General features: G+C 38.0%; 1 protein-coding gene and 1 pseudogene across 1 annotated transcript in view; one reads left to right on the top strand and one right to left on the bottom strand.

Moving 5' to 3' along the window:
* LOC102503066 (cytochrome P450 2C3) overlaps positions 1 to 9,855 on the top strand; it is a 34,562-nt gene extending 24,707 nt beyond the window's left edge. Inside the window, exons 7-9 of the mRNA XM_006147657.3 lie at positions 1,362 to 1,549; positions 7,261 to 7,402; positions 9,328 to 9,855. Coding sequence (XP_006147719.2) covers positions 1,362 to 1,549; positions 7,261 to 7,402; positions 9,328 to 9,509 — 512 coding nt within the window. The 3' untranslated portion in view covers positions 9,510 to 9,855. The remainder of the gene's footprint in view (positions 1 to 1,361; positions 1,550 to 7,260; positions 7,403 to 9,327) is intronic.
* Positions 9,856 to 17,857: 8,002 nt separating this feature from the next.
* Positions 17,858 to 19,921, bottom strand: LOC106734791 (nucleolin-like; annotated as a pseudogene).
* Between the last annotated feature and the right edge of the window lie 718 nt (positions 19,922 to 20,639).

Here is a 20,639-nt window from a genome sequence, read left to right as displayed (position 1 = left end):
GCAGATAAAAAACCACAATGAGATACCACCTAACCCCTGTCAGAATGGCAAAGATTAAGAATATAACAAGTGATAAGTGTTGGCAGGTATGTGGTGAAAACGGAACCCTCCTACACTGTTGGTGGGAATGTAAACTGTTTCAGCCACTGTGGAGAACAATATGGAGGTTCCTCAAAGATCTACAAATAGAACTACCATTTGATCCAGCAATCCCACTTCTGGGTATCTACCCAAAGGACAGGAGAATACTCAGTCGGAAAAGTGTTTGCACATCAATGTTTATTGCAGCATTATTCACGATTGCCAAGACATGGAACCAACCTAAATGTCCACAAAGTGATGAATGGGTTGGAAAAGTGTGGCATATATACTCTGTGGAATACTACTCAGCCATAAAAAATAACAAGACTCTAGCATTTGATAGAAAGTGGTGAGATATGGGGGATCTATTGCTGAGTGAAGTAAGCCAGGCTATGAAAGTAAGATAATGTATGTATCCACTTCATATATACCGACTATCCGCACTCTATGGTAGAGAGTGAAATATTGGAGGACATAAAAGCAATGAAAGTGCTTAACAAGAATAAGACAGTGTGGGATGGGGGAGGTTGAAGAGAAGAGGACAGAGAAAGATAGCAAGAGAACAAATAGAGAGGCATGACGTTAGTAGGACACAAATACGGCTTATTACCTGTTGATGATGATGTGTATACTGTTCTCAACTGGATTGGTCTGCGAAGTATTTTATGATGGGTAAAGACTTTTACAAGTGAAATGAGAAATAGTGATTGACTGTTTAAAAAAATTGGAATAATAATAATGATGATCTGGAAAAACAATAAAAAGAATTGAATGATGAAGTGGGGAGCTTACTGTCTCTGTATTGACTGACATGCATGGCATTCCCTTTGGAAAAAGCAATGTAGTACACTGTAAAGTTGTATGCAATCCAATGTAATATAAACAAGATTATGATGATAATAAATTTTTTAAAAGCTAAGGAAGAAAAAAGATATTATGACTAAAAAGATATATGATATTTCCCCCAAGTCCTCAAATCTTATGCACATTGCAAAAGCCCTCGTTCTGCTATATTTACTGCTTCCATTTTCATTTTGCACTTGGGTTTTTTCTTGCACCGTGTGTATGTGTTTTCCTTATCTTTCTTCCCATCTTCATCCCTTACTATGTCATTCTACGAAGGATTCTGATTTTTAAGTAGTTTCTGACCACTTTATATCTTCACTCTCTTCCAGATGAAATGCCCCCATGTGACAATCATTAAGGGTCCAAGTGGAAGATACTTCAAGTTTTGTGGGGTTTTTTCTGTTTCACATAAATTTTGGTTACTGTTTTTCCAGCTAAAGTCCAAGAAGAGATTCACAATGTGATTGGCAGACACAGAAGTCCCTGCATGCAGGACAGGAGTCGCATGCCCTACACGGATGCCGTAGTGCACGAGATTCAGAGATACATCGACCTCAGCCCAAACAGCCTGCCCCACACAGTAACTCAGGACGTTAAGTTCAGAGAATATACTATTCCAAAGGTAAGAGCCATTTTCTCTATGCGCTCCTTACCACAGTGCTGGCCTAATAGATGGCCTGACCATCTGTGGGGTACCACGCAGTCACGACTCTGGCATTCTGGTCTCTGAACGCACGCTCCTTTCCCTCTAGTTTGTTGATACCATTTTCTAAACATACTAGTGCTTAGACTCCCACAGGATCTTCAGTAACTGATAGCTGACACTCTGTCCATTCATTCATTCCTACACCTGTCCACTTCCCTGCTTTTCAATTACATTTCATTATCTTACTAATTCCAAGGTACAAATATGTACATCTAGTAACATCTTGGTTAGAATCATGCTGGCTTCATAAAATGTTTGGAGAAGTGTTTTCTTCCTTTGTGTTTTCTGGAAGAGTCAAGCTCAAATGTCTGATTTCTCTGTTTAGTTCTTTAAAGTTTAGCTGAGATTTGGAGTTTTCACGCATATATATAATTCATGAACTTATCAGAGACTTTGGAGAGTTTGTATAGCCAGATGGTTCTTTTTCTTTCTTTTTCTCCCTTCCTTCCTTCCTTCCTTCCTTCCTTCCTTCCTTCCTTCCTTCCTTCCTTCCTCTCTCTCTCTGTCTCTTTCTTTCTTTCTTTCTTTCTTTCTTTCTTTCTTTCTTTCTTTCTTTCTTTCTTTCTTTTTCTTCTTTCTTTCTTCTTTCTTTCCTTTCTTTTTTTTTGAGGGGGGAGGTTTATTCCCTTTCTTTTCAGCTTCTTTGTGGGAGGTATACCTGAATGTTGTCACTAAATCTTTAAACCATTGAATCTGATGTTTCATAGCCAAGTTTAGTCACTTAAGATTTTATTACCTGGGGTCTGCCCTCAAGATAAAACCATGAAAATGGGACACTCGCCCAGTTTTATTATCTTTTTCCAAGTGTCTTCTATGTTACAGTACTTTCATGGTTTTGGTCACCTTCCAGTGTGTGTGTGTGTGTGTGTGTGTGAATAAAATCAAGTTGGGAGTTCTTCCAACAGGAAATTATCAATCATTGATATGTCTATAAATTTACCATCTTTTTCTTTTGAAGTTTCCAGTGCTATTAATCCAGTACATTTTTATTTCTGCTCTTTATAGTCGTAGAATTCTATTTATACAGTTTTCATTTCTCTCTTGCTATTTCCCATCTATTGCCTTATAATTGTTCCTTTAAGTACTTGAATATATTCATAATACATACTTCAAAGTTCTTGTGTGCTAATTCTAACATCTAGGATACCATGAGTTCTGTTTCTGTTCACTATGTTTCTTCTCTTTAATTATAGGTCATATTTCCTTCTTTTTCACATATCTAGTAATTCTATTATTTGCTGAACATTTCAAGTTCTACCTGTGGAGAGCCTGAACTAAAAGCTGTTTGCTTTTAAAGGATGTTGACATTTATTTTAGCAGACAGTTAAATTACTGACATGTTTTTGATTCTGTTAGGCTTAGTATAATTCTTTGTCATTGTGGGTTAATTTCCTTTTTTAAGAAGAATTATATTATTTAACTTTATTTATTTATTAATCTACTTTAACTTGACCAAAGAGAGACAGAGAGAGAGAGAGACAGAGAGAAGGAAAGTGAAAAAGCAGGCTGCCAGGTCCAAGACTCGAACTGCCGTTGGCCATGGGGGAGTCCAACACCCTTAACCACCACACCACCTGCTGGCCCCCATTGTAGGTTAATTTCAATTTTGAATGTAGTCTTTAGGCATGGCCTTTAGTCCAAGATGAGTTCTTTAGTCCAGTAGTTTAGAATTTGGGAGACCACCATAGAATACATGATGTGCCAAGAAAGTTCCCTCTGCCCTGGCTGAGTTGGGACTCCAGCTTCTTCTATCACTGCACGCAGTCTGGTGTCATCTTTAGTTCTCACCTCTTCAGCAGTCATACTCTAAGGACTTCATGGTATTCCTTCTGTACGTGTGCCACTTAACCCACAGCCATGGACTCACAAAGGATAGGTCTATATACTTTTGAGATCCTCCCTCTTCGAGATTCCTCCTGTTCTGTACTCTTCCTCACAAATTCTAGGTACTCGATTTGATCTGCCTTTGTAACTCAAAGACAGCCACTCTGCTTGGTTCTCACTGGCCTGCACAAAGCAAGGAAAGTTCTAAATCCAGGGTGATTATAGGGCCTGATTTCTCTTTAGTAAAGTGACACAATCCTTGATTACCTTTTGTTCAATATTGTAAAACTCTGCAATTTTTCCATATTTACATTTATTTATTTGCAGGGGCAACTCCAGAGCAGTTACTCTGTCACAGCCAGAAGCCAATGGTCCCCCAGGAAGAAGGGTTTGTCACGGGTTAGCTTTATCTGGAAGCTTGTTGCAGGGCTAACCATATTGTCTTCCTGTACTTCATGCTCCAAGTTCACCCCAGCCAGGAAGTGAGCCATGAGAGTAGCTGTGTTAGAGAGAAGAGAGTCAGGAGAGATTGAAATTTCAGTTTCTCTTCAATTTGTCCAGAGGGATATGATAGTGTACACATTTGACCTATGGATTTTGTGGAATTAGAACTATATTACACATTTGGACAGGCCATTCAGGACACCAGAAAGCATTCAAATTTGTTTCTGCTACATAGTAAAAGTATGACCTTTATGGGACCGATAGGTAGTGTGGTGCTTAAGGTGCTGGATCCCACATGGCTGACCGTGAGGTTCGAGTCTCTGACCTGGTGGCTTGAAAAACTCTCTGGGCATGTGTGAGCACCCAAAATTCTGTGAAGAGAATGGAGGAGAAGGGGTTGTAGCACCATCATCCTGCACAGTGGGGTGATTTCTCACTTTCCCTCTCTCTCTGTCTTTCCTCTCTAGCGAGTGTGCCTAACCTACAATAAAAAAATAAAAAAGGGACCAGCAGTTAGCGTAATGGCTATGTCGCTGGACTCTCATGTAGTCGACCGTAGTTCGAGTCCTGGACCCTGGTGGCTTAAACTCATGCCAGGGGTCTGTGCATGTGTGCCCAAGGTCCCAGGCGGAGAATGGAGCAGAAGGGATTGCAGTGTGGCCATCTCCCCTGGGGGGTGATTTCTCACTTTCTGTCTCTCTGTCTCTCTCTTTCTTTTCTTTTCTTTTTTGGAGAGGTTTTCTCTATAGGACGCATGTACTCGCCAGACAGAGAGAGACATAGAGACAGAAAGCGAGAAATCAACTGCCAGGGGGGATGGTCACGCCACAGTCCCTTCTCCTCCATTCTCCTCTCGGGATCTTGGGCACGCATGCAAACATGCCCGGCGTGAGTTCTAAGCCACCGGGTCCGGGATGCGAACTGCGGTCAACTACGTGGGAGTCCAGCGACATAGCCATTACGCTAACTGCTGGTTCCCTCTCTCTGTCTTTCTGGTGAGAGCACATTCCCTATAGCAAAAACCTCTCCAAAAAATAAAAACTAAAAAATAATAATTTTTTAAAAGTATGATCTTTATTGAGATCCTAAAATATTGTGAATTATTATTGTAGCAGTAATAAAATCTCCTTTATTAAGCATTTTAATTTGTGGTAATCTTTGGGTAAGTAGTATTTCATGTATTATATAATTTTACATTTATAATTAATGTGAATGTGTTGTTTACATTTTAATAGTGGATGAAAGTGAGGCATTAAATTGTTCAAAAACTTGCACATGGACACAGAGCTTAATTTGATAGATTAGACTGATTTTAAAACTAAACTCTAACTCTTTATGTTACACAGTCTCTGTGAGTTTAGGAAAAACTACAGATCTGAGATGCTCTTCCTTTGCCTTAAGAAGATATGATAATTTGGGGCTGGCAGGTGGTATAGTGGTTAAGACTCTGGACTCCATGGTCAACCATAGTTCAAGTCCTTGACCTGGGAGCCTGCTTTCTTACTTTTCCTCTCTGACTCTCTTGGTCAAAATTTTTAATGACAATGAGTAAAGTTAAATAAATCTTTTTTTAAAAGAAAAGTTAAATTAATAAGTCTTAAAAAAAGATATGACAGTTAATTTTAAGGAACACAGTAGATGGTTGGGATATTTGCCAATTTCTCATCTTGATGGAAAATTGAACACTTTTCAAGAATATGGCCATTTAGCCACTACATTTTGATTAAGACCTCATACTTTATTCTAAAGGAAATGAGCTGAATTTTTAGTAACAGCAGCATTTGGAGATAGCACTGCAATTTATTTGTCAGGAGCAATGTACTCCAGGGAAGCATCCTCGATTTTCTGCAATAATGTGTTGATGTTGTATCACCCATACCCTGATGAGGATGGCCTTGTAGTCAATTAACAAGCCTAAGCATTATAGTAGTTAAGACCTGTTAGATTTGGTCATTAACTTGTCTTATGACATGGAACAAATAAATTCTTCATTTTGTTCCTCAATCTCCTCCTTTATAAATAAAAAGATTAGATGAGGATTTCTAGCTTTTTTCAAGTTCTATGACTTTTTAAAAATTGTGATTTCTGGGGTCCAGCAAGTGGCGTGTTTGATAAAGACACTGGATTCTCACATGGCCAACCATGGTTTGAGTCCTGGACCTGGTAGCTCGCTTTCTTGCTTTCCCTCTCTCTCTCTCTTTCTCTCTCCGGTCAAAATAAAAAATAATAACAGATGGAATTAAATTAATCATTAATTTTTAAAAATTGTGATTTCTGATTCACATTTTAGTTGTCATATGTCTTAGTGGGGTACAGTGTGGTTTTTCAAAGCATGTGTACTGTGTGTAATAGATAGACATATTCATCTTCTTCAACACTGAACATGATATTGTATACATTCAGTAATATGTCTACTAGATTTTGCTTTTCTCTTTTTTTGAAGTATATATTGAATTGTCAGTGACATTCTTTGCTCTGTTGTAGTACATTGTTCCATTACCTATTTCACTTGATTACATGCATTCTTGTGTCAGTTGATCATGTTCTCCCTGGCCCCTCAACTCCACCCTGTATAGTTTCTGGTATTTGGTCTTACTCTATCTACTTCAATGCCACTGAATTCTTCAATTTCCTTTGACCAAAATAAAATAAAGTAAAATATCCAGAAGTAAATCCAACTAAGATGATGGACTCTACAATGAAAACTATCACAAATTGAAGAAATTGAAAAGATAACAAAAAATGGAGACATCATTGGTTTTGGATCGGAAGAATCAATATAGTTAAAATGTTGATACCACCCAAACAAATGTGTAAAATCAATGAAATTCCTAACCAACACCAGTGTCTTTCTTCACAGAAAATAATAAAATACAGAAGGCGGCAGGTGGCATAGTGGTTATGGTGTTGGACTTTTACATGGCCAACCACAGTTTGAGTTCCTGATCTGACATCTTGAAACTCACATTGGACGTGTGTGTGTATGCATGCCCAAAATCCTCAGGGGTGAATGGAGGAGAAGAGGCTGCGGGAGGGCCATCCTCCCTAGAGGAGTGATTTCTCACTTTATGTCTCTCTGTTTCTCTAGCAAGCACATGTGCCCTATACCAAAAATCTCTCCAAAAAATAAAGAGAGAGAAAAGAAAAAAAAAACTGAAAAAACAATCATACCATTTGTTTAGATAAATCTCTCCAAAAAAAAAAAAAAAAAGAATCAAAAAAGACCTCTATTTGCAACAGCAATGCTGTGCAAAATATAACTGGCACCATCTCACTACCTGACTTTAAAATGTATTACAGAGCCATAATAATGCATGACCTTCTTTATAACTCAGTGTGTCTGTTTCTCTTTCCATAAGGGTACAGGAATACTAGTGTCTCTGACATCTGTCCTATATGATGACAAAGAGTTTCCCAACCCAGAGAAGTTCGACCCTGGCCACTTCCTGGATGAAAGTGGCAACTTTAAGAAGAGTGACTACTTCATGCCTTTTTCAGCTGGTAAGCAAGTTTTCTTTTTATCCATCCATCAGAGGGCAAGTGAGATGAAGAAGAGCTTTGTGAGGAGGCTTCTCTGGGCTGGATGAATTGCCATTCATATGAGAGCCACTACTCCCAAAGTCCAGGTCATTTTTCCCTGGATATTAGGCCATGCACACTGATTCTGCTTCCTGACCCATCACTGAAATTTTCCTTCCAGAAATCCAGTTCCACTAAAGTGTTTCTCACCTACCCTGAGAAGTCAGTTGACTCAATAAACATGAACGAGCACATTATGTGTAGCAACTCAGTGCTCAGATCCAGGGATACAAATGTGAATAAGAAATGGAACTTCTCTCTGAGAGAGAGAAAAAGGGATTAACAGGCAATGAAATTTTAGTGTGACAAGTACTGTGCTCCAGGCTGTTAGGGGGCTAGAGAAAGAATCTCGCTTGTGTCAAGGGTCAAGAAGTTGTAGATTTTCTTGCAGAAAGAGAGATTTTCTTGCTGGTAATGGAAATTTTCTTGTAGGAATTAACATCTGAGTATTTTCCCTAAATTTGTAAGTGTCCTGGGAAAAATCTGTGGCACACTCAAAGGAGATGAATTAAAGAGAGTTTAATAAAGAGACTATTTTCACAAAAGTAGGCAGGGCTAGGGAAGTAACAGTGTGGTGAAATACTCAGAACTAGCATCAGCAAGATGCTACCATCCAAGATTGGAAGGGACAAGGGAAGGAAGATATTACTGGGACCTGATAGACCCTTAGTTAAGAGAGTATGAATGTTTCAACAGGAGGTACATTTATAGATAAAGAAATACAGTCAATGCCACAACTATAGCAGAGTGGGGCTAAAGGAATAAATACCCTGACCTTTCCAACATCAAATCTCTGGGATTTTTTTCAGAACCCAAAAGGAACTTCCGATTTTAAGTCTATATAAATTAATTTCCTGGGAACAGATAGGCATAAAAGATAAACAAATGCAGAGAGGATCTGGAAAAAGGAGAAATGGAGTCTACTCAGTAGGCTTCAAAGGAAAAGGAGGAGGAAGGATACAGGGTGGTGGACCTTTCTTACTGAAGTAACTGAAACAGGGATTAAAATAGAATATTTGCTCCTGAGTGAGAGTCTAAGACAATAGATATGGTTTGTGGTCCCAAGATCCTGAGCAATGCCAAGAGATGACCTCAAATGAGCCACTCCTATATTCTTCCTTATCTCTCTTCCTATTGCACAATGAGCCAGCTCCAGCTCTCTATTCATTTCATATGGCTCACAGGCCTGTTTTTATGTTGACTCTGTGGATCTTATTACAATACCTAAAGCTCTACCTTAAGAATTTACATTCCAGTCTGTGAGACAGATAAATACTTTTAATTTCCTGTGAAATAAGCTGTATTGGAAGCAGAATGAGTGTTGCGAAAAAGACAAGGTAGTGAATTATATATTCTGTGCATGTCAAGTAAATTTGCCTAAAATAAATGACATCTGAGCTCCATCTCACAGAATACACAGAGTATCAGCAAACAGAGCAGGAGAAGACCATTTCAGTGAGAGGAATAACTCAAAACTGAGATAAAACTTGAAATTGCCCATCTGTGTGGAGATTGCTGAGTACTAGTGGCTTAGGTATGGGGAACTGGATGGAAGGAATGGGAAGAAAAGACTCAAAATATTGTTTGTGGTCAGTTCCTGATGTTTATTTTTATACCCAGCGATAGTGAGCTCTTTAAAAAATTTCAAACAGGTATGTGATGAGGTTAAGATTATCATTTAGAATACAGATAAGGAAAAGTAAATATATAATATATATATATATATATATATATATATATATATATATATATATATTTATACATTACTTCATTCCATATTTATTTAAGCCTCCATGTGTGTTAACTCAGAAATAGAATTCAATGAATACTTTATATGTCATTTTTAGGAAAAAGAATTTGTGTTGGAGAGAGCCTGGCCCGCATGGAGATGTTTCTAGTCTTAACCTACATTTTACAGCATTTTACCTTGAAACCTCTGACTGATCCAAAGGATATTGACATCACCCCAGTTCAAAAATCATTAAACACTATTCTACCTTCCTATGAACTCTGTTTCATTCCAGTCTGAAGAAAGGGTAGGATTTCTGCTGCTAGACTGCAGAGCCAGAATGCAGAGCAGGAGTTTCCAGCTTCATCTGAACAAGCCAAATATTTTCTAGCCTTTTTGTTGGCCTTTATCTGCCCATTCTTTACCAGAAGAATGCCATTCTTGACCTGTTTCTTCTGATTTTCCCCATCTTTCAAGATCTATTCAAGTCTCCCTCCATGAAAGAAAGCTTGTTATTTTATCTCCAATATAATTGTTTTTGTAATACAATCCCAAGTTCATAAGCTACGTATTAATTGCTGTGTATACCAAATGAAGAACACATGTAAATGTCATTTGATTTTTATTAAAAATTAACACTCAGAAACTGTCCTGTGAGTTTGTTTAAAATGTTTAAAATAGGGAGGAGAAGCAAGGGGCAGTCTTTCAGAAGAAGACTCCTCCATTGCTGCAGAGAACTAGTCATTTCAGGGAAAAAAGAGAAATGAATATTTTCTACTGATAATTCAGCCTGCAGCCCCCAAACTGGAGTGGAGAGGCAAGGGGCAGGCCTTCAGAAGAAGATTCTTCCATTGCTGCTGAGAACTAGTGATTTAGCACAGTGCACTTACACAAAGCACTTTTTTTATTTTTTTATTTTTTTTGGGGGGGAGAGGTTTTTGCCATAGGGCGCATGTGCTCGCCAGAGAGACAGAAAGCGAGAAATCACCCCCCCCCCAGGGGGGATGGCCACACCACAATCTCTTCTCCTCCATTCTCTTCTTGGGATCTTGGGCACACAAGCACACGCGCCCGATGTGAGTTTCAAGCCACCGGGTCTGGGACTCAAACCACGGTCGACTACATGGGAGGTCCAGAGACATAGCCATTATGCTAACTGCTGGTCCCTATTTTTTGCTTTTTAAAAAAAAATTTTTGTTGTTGTTCTTTTTTCCTTCTTTTTCTCTCTTTCTTTGTTTTTTTTTTTATTTGTCTCTCTCTCTTTTCTTATTCTTTTTCTTTTATCTCATCACTTTGCTCCTCAATCTCCATTCAGTGCATTTCCAGACACATCTAAGGGAACCATAGCCAAACATCCAAATACTATTAGGGTTAACATATTCCTCAATACCCACTGAATCTGCTGCACAAAGGGATAAAAATGGAATGACAAAGAGATTCCAGATCACCTCCTTCTGTATGCTCCTGAATCTGTTCCCTTCATATGGGGAGAAAAGACAAGAACATTCTCAGATAAATAAAACCTGAAAGAATTTACCAACACCAGGCCAGATCTCCAAGAAGTTCTCAAGGGAGTGCTATACCAGAAAAATTAAATACAGACACACAGAAATAAGAGTTCAAAAACTAAGAAAATGGCCAACTTAATCATAGGAACAAGTCTGGAATAGAATATTATATCCCAGAATCTAATCAGGAAGATTGAATCAAAACAGAAGATGGATTAAGTACATGAGACTGAACTGATGAAATAGCATTCTATGACTTTTGACCAAAACATTGCTGATTTTCTTCTAGGCTTTGTTTTCCGGTTTTAAGAATTTTTGACCTGTCTTGAGCTGATGATAGGTTCATGTACCTACTATTTGAACAGAATCCCAACCTGTTTCCTGGCTTTAAGTTTTAAGCAAAAATCCTTAGCATTTCTTTGATTTATTAAAGTTAAAACTGCTTTTCTTGAAATTAAAATATATATTAAAAAAATACCTATTTAATGACCATAGTAAGCTATATAGCATCAGGTAGGTGCTACCTTATAGTATATTCATCCTACTCAGAGTTTCACGCTTGAAGTCAGACATGTATTCACAGATATGTACATTCCAGCTGAACTTGCTATTGAAAGTAGTTATATTATTTAATAAATTTTGTGACTCAATGAAATGTGGGGAAAAGGAATAAAAAACAACTAGTGTGGAAGGCAGGCAGGAAATAGCAGAGGGTCAGAAATAGGGGTTAAAATATATATATATATATGAGAAACTAGAAATGAAAAATTATTGATAATAACATATATGATTAAGCCACTATGTTGTATATTCCATATGGGAAATCACATTTTGTATACTGTGATGACGCTCAGTGAATGCATGTAAATTAATTAATTTTTAAAAAGTGTTTCAGAAGAAAATTACAGTGTACTTGTAACTAGAAAAAATACCATGATGGTTAATGTAAAATAAATAAATAAATAATTTTTAAAATGTTTAAAATAGGGAATGGATGATGGTGTGGTAGGAAGGCACAGCATTCTGCAAGGCTGACCCACATGGGAAGGTTCTGGGTTTACACGTGGAGACCTCTTAGAGTATATCATGTATATACATGCCTATGATCCATGGGGCTGGCACCATGACCTGGTGGGTAAGAGCCATATCCACCCCACAGACACACCAAAAAAAGGGACCAGCAGTTGGCATAATGGCTGTGTCGCTGGACTCCCATGTAGTCGACCGCAGTTCGAGTCCCAGACCCGGTGGTTTAAACTCATGCCGGGCGCATGAGCGTGCGTGCCCAAGATCCCAAGAGGAGAATGGGGGATAAAGGATTGTGGCATGGCCATGACCCCTATGGGGTGATTTCTTGCTTTCTGTCTCCCTGTTTCTCTCTGTCTTTCTGGCAAGTGCAAGTGCCCTATAGCAAAAACATCTCTAAAAATTTTTTAAAAATGACCTGGTGATTAAGAGAGCCATATCCCAATTGGTTCCAATCTTGGACCCAGTGGCTTGAAAAACATGTTAGAAGCCAGCCAGTGGCATGTTGGTTAAGGTGGCTGGATCCCACATAACCAGTTTGAATCACAGATCCAGTAACTTGAAAAATACACCAGGTGCATGTGCACATAAACCCAAATTCCTGAAAGGAGGAGGAAATGGAGGAGAAGGAATTGTGATGTGACCATCTGCCTCGGGAATGCTTTCTCATCCCCTCAAACCCATCTCTCTCTGGAGCAAGCACACATGACCACTGTACAAAACAAAAAAAAAAAAAAAAAAAAAAAGTAAAGAAAAACATGCTGGTCTACAACCATATCACCCTGATCACACCCAATCTCATCTGCTCTCAGAAGAAAAACATGCTGGGTTCACATCTGTGTGCCCCAAATCCTTACAAGATGGAGAAATGGAGGAGAAGGGATAGAAGGGATTGCAGAATAATCTTACCCCATTGGGGTAGCTCTCTCTCTTTCTCTCTCTCACTTTCTCTCTCTAGCAAGTACACATGCCTTTTGGCAAATATTTCAAAACTACTTTTCTACTTGTGGAATGGCTACAGCATAATACAAACAAATTTATATTTTTTTCATAGATACTGAAACATAGTGAACCAAAAATTATACATGTGTTTACTTTTCTATCATGAATATAATAAACTATTTGCCCAAACTCTTGTAAATACTGAGGACAAAATTTTTTGGAAGATTTAGTTTAGTTTTTGGTTGCCTTTCATGGATTTGTCAAGTAGAATGTACTATCATATGTAAATTATATTTCATTGCAATGACCAGAAATTCCTAGAAATTATATTTACATATCTATGTCTATTTGTCTCTATCTCTGAACCTGTCTCTTTTTTTTTCTCTTGTACACATATGTAAATATGTGTTTGTTTATCAGCATAGGAAAATAACAAAAGTTGTAAAGGACAAGGTAACAGAGCATTTGGGAAGTCTTTCTTATAATTTTTTCCCTTGAATGATTGCTGAGCTGAAATCAGGAGGTAAGAAATTGAAAATCTGTTTGTAAATGTCAGTTAGGACCTTCAGAACTGGAAGAGAATTTTTGGCAGATTCTCAGAACTAGAAGAAAAAAAAATGGAATTCAGAGCATATGGAGTAGAAAGACTTCAGTTGGAGCCTGAAGATTACTATGAAGGTTTGCAACGAAGTGTTAAGACTGAACGTGGAGAAGGTAGGAGCTTCTGCCCCACATGTGCTGATGCCATTCTGCCCCTCACCCATCCAAGACCAATGGGCAGGCCCAAGTCAAAACTCTCTGCTTGTTCTCATCAGTAGTACCCCCTCCCAGTCTGATATGGGGGAGGAAGGGCTCTCTAGAGTTTAAGAACCAATTCTTGGTTCCTGAGAACCCAGAGAAAGAAGCAGCATCAGGGAGGCCCTGCAATTCCAGAGACAGAAAGACCAACAGGCAGTTCTAGCCAAGTCTCTGGGCTTGAGCTCATATGCAGGGACCCCTGCCCAGCCTACTGTGGGGGAGGAGGGGCTCTCCAGCCCATGCAGTCAGCTTGCATATGGAGCATAGTGGTCTACCTACCATCTTATATTCTAACTGTCGGTACAATCTCCACCCACATTAGGAGCAGTTAAATCTAGGTATAGAGGAAACAAACCCCTGAAAATAGAAGGCTATTAAAAATTTCTTTCTCCAAAACTCCTTAGCAGTAAAAGGAGAGAAACTCCCCTCTGAATATCTAAACCCTAAACTCCTATTGTGGGTTCCACACTCCCACACACAATAGTGGAAGTAAATTGGCACAGTTTGTATGCATCTCATAAGACATGCAGGAGAGCACAACTACATAAACATACTCCAAAGAAGTAGGAATAAATTATTGTACCACCAGATGAGTAAATATTAAAGCAGAGCCTCAAGAAATAGGAGAAAAATCAAGAAATTCCTCCTCCTCAAAGGACCATCACTCCTCATCAACAATGAAGAAAATAATAGAGATGACAGAAATGTCAGAAAAAGAATTCAGAATGTTCATCGTAACAATACTCAATAAGATATAAGAGAAAACAGAGAACCAATTGCAGGAGATGAGAAAATCCTTCCATGACATGAAGGAGGAACACCGTAAGGAGATAAACACACTGAAAAAGAATCAAACAGAACTTCTGGAGATAAAGAACATGTTGCAGGAAATAAAAATCTCCCTTAAAAGTATCAACAGCAGATTAGACCACACAGAAGAAAAAATCTCTTTCCTGGAAGACAAAAACTCTGATTAAGTTCAAACAACTGAAAAGAATAGAAAAATAATCACTAAAAATGAAGACAATATACAAAAACCCTAGACACCATTACATGGACAAATATCCACATGGTATGTATTTCAGAAGGTGAAGAGACAGGTAAAGGCATAGAAAATATCTTTCATATGTTAGCTTAAAATGTTTCAAATTTAGAGAGGCATGTGGACATCCAAATCCTAGAGATACAAATCACACAAAATATATACATACAACATAAGAAGATCTTCTCCAAAGTATATCATAGCCTAATTTGTAAAAATAAAAAAAACAAAATTCTAAAAACAGCAAGAGAGAAACGCCAAGTTACTTACAAGGGTTACTGCATTAGACTAACAACAGATCTCTCAGTGCAGATCTGAAGCAATGCAGGCAAGGAAGGAATAGGAAAACATATTTAAGACTCTGAAAAAATTGTAATTTTAGCCAAGAGTACTATACCCAGAAAGATTTTCCTTCAAATGAGAAGGGGAAATAAAATCATTCCTAGATAAACATATGTTGAAAGAATTCACCGGAATAAACCCCACTCTTCAGGAAATATTTAAGGAACTATTCCAGGAATGCTAAAGAGTGACAAATAGAAGCAAAAAAAAACACAAAGCAACTAGAAAAAAAGTATAAGTACACACATATTGATAAATAACATTAACTGTCAGGGCTAAATGTAGATTCAAAAATTTTATACATGTAAAATACATCTGTACTTTACACATGTGTTACACATGTATTTTACACATGTAAAACACAAATTAAATGCAAATTCACCAATTAGTTGATAGATAGCTGTCTCCACAGGTTTCACTTTATATATTTATTATAACTATTACTCATGTTATAAAAATAGATAGTAGAGAAGTCAAAAATACTATAGCTGAGTCTTTATTTGGAATAATTTTTTAAAGAATTATTTTATTTAACTTTATTCATTTATTTATTTTAATTTGAGCAGAGAGAGAGAGAGTGAGAGAGAGAGAAATTGAGAAGGCAAGCTGCCAGGTCCAGGACTTGAACCACAGTCAGTCATGGAGTTGAGTGCTCTTAAGCACCACGCCACCTACCAGTCCCAGAATAAATGTTTTTAAAAGGCTAAAATCAAGAACTTTGTAAAGCCTATTAATCATTAAATTACTGCTTTTACAATTTTTCCACATTTAAACATTTTTCCAGTTTTGTTTTATGTTTGATTTTTCAGGGACTTATTTCTTTATGCCCAGTACAGTGCTATGCTCTTATAGGAACTCACAGTGTGTGAGTAAAAGTATTCTTTTTTTTGTCTCTTCTTAATGAGATATTGTTATGCACAATTTTACCTATCTCTAACTGGATCAATGATTGATACAGATTTTTTTCAGATTATAAACTCTTCTCTCCCACAGTCCTCTACATGGAAATGACCAATTCTTCTTTCATTGACTATGTTAAGATTATTCTTGTTAACTTATGGGGTTGTTTATTGCCTGATTTTTAATCAATATGTTTTTCTTTAGAACTCCACCTCACAGTAAAGAATGTAATAGACAATTTAGTTCACACTTGAAGAAAAACCATTGCAGTGTGTTTTGAATGTTCACAACATAATGTTAAATGTTGAAGGTGGTGAATATGTTTATATCCTCATTTGTTTATTACACACCATATACATGCTTTTAAAAACCATTCTTTACCTTACAAAGATGTGTAATGATTATATGTAAATAATATATTACAATAAATATCTAAAGAGAAAAATATAAATAAATTTGACAAAAAAAAAAAAAAAAGACTAAGCCTGAAGAAAGAGATTCCTTATAAGACCAAAGTTCTACTTAAAATAATTTCTCTGTCTCTCTGGTGAGTGCATGTGCCCTATAGCAAAAAATATCTCTAAAAATAATTAATTAGAAAGTTTTATGCATCAAAGCACATTATCAATAGAGTGCAAGCACAACCAATAGAATGGGGAAAATATTTCCAAATCCTATATTTGAAAAGTGATTAATGTCAGAATTTATAAAAAATGTGAAATAAGCCTGACCATGTAAGTCAAAGAAAGCATGTCCTCACTTAACAGATACTGGATGTCCAAACTCTATGACAGAAACTGAAGGATCCAATGTCACAAAAGTAGAGAGAGCAATGATAGATGGCAAAGACTGCATGGAGGAGTGAGAAGAAATTTGCAGAAAAAGGGATTAAGAAACAAGCATTGTATCACAACAGAGTCAAACTGAATCTTTTACTTGGAGAGAAGTATATGAGAATCAGGGGAAGTGGCTCTAGCCTCGGGGCATGCCAATCTAATATATACCTCCAAAATTATCTAGTACAACAGATATTGAATGTGTACAACATAATGGACATTGTTGAAGATAATGAATATGTGTATATTCTTGATTTGATTGTCACACACTATTTGTATGTTATTGTATGCTTTGAAAAACCATACTGTTGGGCCAACAAATGGAGTAGTGGTTACGTGGCTAGACTCCCACATTGCTGACTGTGGTTCAAATCTCAGACTTAGTGGTTTGAAGATCACACTGGGTACATGTGCATGTGTGCCCAAGATCCCCGGAGGAGAACGAAGGACAAGGGATCGTAATGTGGCCATCTCCCCTGGGGGGTGTTTTCTCACTTTCCTTCTCATCTCTCTCTCTCTCTCCAGCTAGCACAAACACCCTAAGGCAAAAATCTTAGGGAGAAAATTTTAAAAAGTATGTTGTACCCCAACAAACTTGTACAATGATTATATGCAAATAAGAACTTATTAAAATAAAAACAATAAATAGCTCTAACCAAGCAAGGTTTATGACTCTGTGTCTGTGAAGGACTTTATGCTGATGCTCTACCTACCAATCATTTGGAAATATTCAGTGTGAGAAACCACTGAACTAGGAATTAGAAACCTAGTGTCTAAAACAAGATCTCGTAATGACACATTGGTGATACTTCGTCTCATTTCTTTTTTTTTATTTTTAGGACTTTTTAAAACTTGTCCTAACATCATTGAAGAAAAAATCATGATAAAACATTCTACTTTCCTTTATAATCGTCCAATGCAAAAAAAAAAAAAAACGAACAAAAAAAAACTATTTGTAGGGGGAAAAAATGGTTTTGTACATGGGATGAAACAATATAAATTCAAAACTTACGGATAAGAGTTACTCTATCACTCAACTCTTTAAAAGGTTTATATGAATATCCAGCCAAAATCAACAAGAGTATCTCTCTTGAAACATTATTTCTACGGCTTTCCAAGTAGACCACAGGACTGCACACTGTCTTGGAATGTCCTTAGAAGGCTCTGTCAGTGATCCAGTAACAGAGTAAAAACCCCAGAGTCCTTTCTTTCAAATGGAAGAGGGAAGACAGGGGGACAGAGAAACTTCAAACTTCATCTTTTTTCCTTTGGTTTGTGGTCTCCTCCTCCTCTGGCTCCTCAGAAGCCACCTCACCCTCCAAAGCCTCCTCAACCTCTGTCACCAAATCCACCTCTGCCTCCTCTGCCTCCACCTCGGCCTCCAAAGCCTCCTCTGCCTCCACCATAAGTCCTGAAGCCACCTTCACCCTTAGGCTTGACCCAGTCCAAGGTAACTTGGTTTCCATCAATTTCACCATGTTTCATGGCCTCCTTGGCAGCTTTGTCATCTTCCTCACTGTTGAAGTCTACAAAACCAAACCCTTTGGAGGATCCTGTTTCACGATCAGTGACTATCCATGCACGAATAGAGCCATCAAAAGACTCCTTTAATGTCTCTTCAGTGGTATCCTCAGACAGACCTTTGACAAACAGAATTTTAGAGGGCTGAATTCTTACGTTAGGTGATCCCCTGGGTCCTTGCAGCTCCAGCCTAATTTCTCTGCCTTCAATTTCTCTTTTATTACAGGAATTGAAAGCTTCTTTAGCATCTTCAACTGAAGCAAATTCTATAAACGCATACCTTTAGATTTGCCATTTTGGCTCTAAGGCATTTTGATAAAAGTTGCCTTCTCAAATACTTCCTGAAGTGTTTCTTCGGTTGCATTGTAGGAGAGGTTGTTCAAAACCAGAGTTTTTGATTCACCACTCCAAGTGTTGTTCTTTCCATCTCTATAGTTTTGATTTTGACCTTTCTCTCCAGTGTAGTATAGAGAAATAGACCACCCATCAATCTCCGTTCCTTGCTTTTCTTCAAAGGTTTTCTCTGCATCAGCTTCTGTCTTAAATTAAATATAGGCAATCCCTTTTCTTTTTCCATCTTTGCTAATTATTCTGATCCCCATGGCATCTTCAAATACTTCTTTTAATTCATCTTGAGTGACTTTGTAGGGGAAATTTTTGACCAAAAGTATTCTTGCATCTCGATCTTTCTTATTGTCTTTTCCTTAGTTTAATTTTATTGTCAAAGACTTTGAAACTGGTGAGTTTCAAAGCTTTTTCTAGATCTTCAGCAGATTTGAAGTCAACATAGCCAAACTTCCTAGATGTACCGATTCTGACATCCACATCAGCAAGATCATTTTTTAGGAAAAACATCATGAATACCAGTTTTTAATTCAGGAATAAATTTGTTTTGTGTTTAGGTTTCCAACAAACAGATGAAAGAATGTAGTTGGTTCTGTGGCTTCCACCTTCTGTTTCTTGGCCTCAGAAGCTATTTTCTGCTTCGTCATTTCCTTCTTTTGTTTTCCAGCAACTTCTTTGACAGGCTCTTCTTCCTCCTCATCTTCCTCCTCATCATCCTCATCCTCATCATCCTCTTCATCTTCATCTTCAGCCACGGTCTTGGCTTTCACAGACGCAGCTTTTGCAGGAGTTTTCTTTCTTTTGGCTGGTGTGGTCTCCACAGGTTCTTCTTCAGACTCATCTTCCTCATCCTCATCTTCCTCTTCATCCTCATCTTCCTCCTCATCATCATCCTCATTCTCCTCCTCTGATGCTGGGGTGTCAGCTGCTGCTTTCATCACCACTGGCTCAAATTCATCTTCATCTTCATCCTCATCCTCATCACCTTCCTCACTGTCATCTTCTTCTTCCTCATCACTGACTTCCTCTTGGCTTTCTTGCCATTCTTTGCCCCCTTGGCTACAGTGGCAGCTCCTTTCTTACCAGGAGTTGCTACCAAGGCTTTGCCTGGTGTGGCTCCCTTCTTGCCAGGTGCTCTGACTGCTTTGGCTGGTGTAACGGACTTCTTGGATGGTATGGCAGCTGCCTTTTTGCCTGGGGTGACTGTTGCTTTCTTGGCAGGTGTGGCAACTGCAACCTTTTTTGTTGGAGAAACTACCACCTTTTTGGCTGGAGTTGTGGCAGCCTTCTTACCTTTTTTCTGAGGGATGATAACCTCCTCTTCACTGTTATAATCTTCTTCATCTTCTGACATTTCCTCATCTTCACTTTCTTCTTCTACCTCCTTTGGAGGAAGAGCCATTTGGGGGGGGGGTCACCTTAATTTTTACCAACCTTAGCGAGCTTCACCATGAGGATGGCTTACGATGGCAGAGTGTATGGCGGGCAGGTGATGCAGATGAGTCTCGAGGACCTCTAGAGACATTGATGGTGGCCACAAGCACTCAAGATCCCAGAGTGTGTAAGCTCGGCGGTGAATCTCTGAAATGCTTTCTGTTTTTACTTATTTATGATTGCCCTATTCTATAACAAGAGAAAAAGCTAGGTAACAGCCTTATGGGAAGAAGAGTAGAGACACATATCACATCAGGAATTAAGTGAATAATCTAGAGAGCTGTTGGCTTTATTTTACCCAACAGAAGACAATATGGTTTTTTACCTCTCTTTGCCCTAGAGACTTCATTGAGACTTGGGTTCATGCAAATTCTTAAGGTTATGAAATCAAACCTTCTTGACTCTCATTTTAATCCACTAGTACTGTAATTATTAACTAGCTGTGTATTTTGAAAGTCCTTGATTAGGGTGGACCATGTGCTTCTTCATCATGACACACACTCAGCAAACAATGAACTTGCTTGAATGAATGTTTTGCTTAAAGAGAAGCATGTGAGAATCATGAGAAATGGCTCTAGCCTCAGTTCTACCACTTGCAGACACAATATCCTGGGCCAAGGTGCAGCTTCTTTATCCCTAAAATGGGAACAATTTCACCTTAGGCCAAAGTAATCGGGAAAATTTAAAATTACATAATTATATGATAAGTGTAAAAGTTCTCCCTCTCTCTTTTTTT

This window comes from Tupaia chinensis, unplaced genomic scaffold (genome assembly GCF_000334495.1).
Source record: "Tupaia chinensis unplaced genomic scaffold, TupChi_1.0 Scaffold000217_1, whole genome shotgun sequence".
Lineage (NCBI taxonomy): Eukaryota > Metazoa > Chordata > Mammalia > Scandentia > Tupaiidae > Tupaia > Tupaia belangeri.
This window is presented reverse-complemented; position numbering and strand designations above follow the sequence as displayed.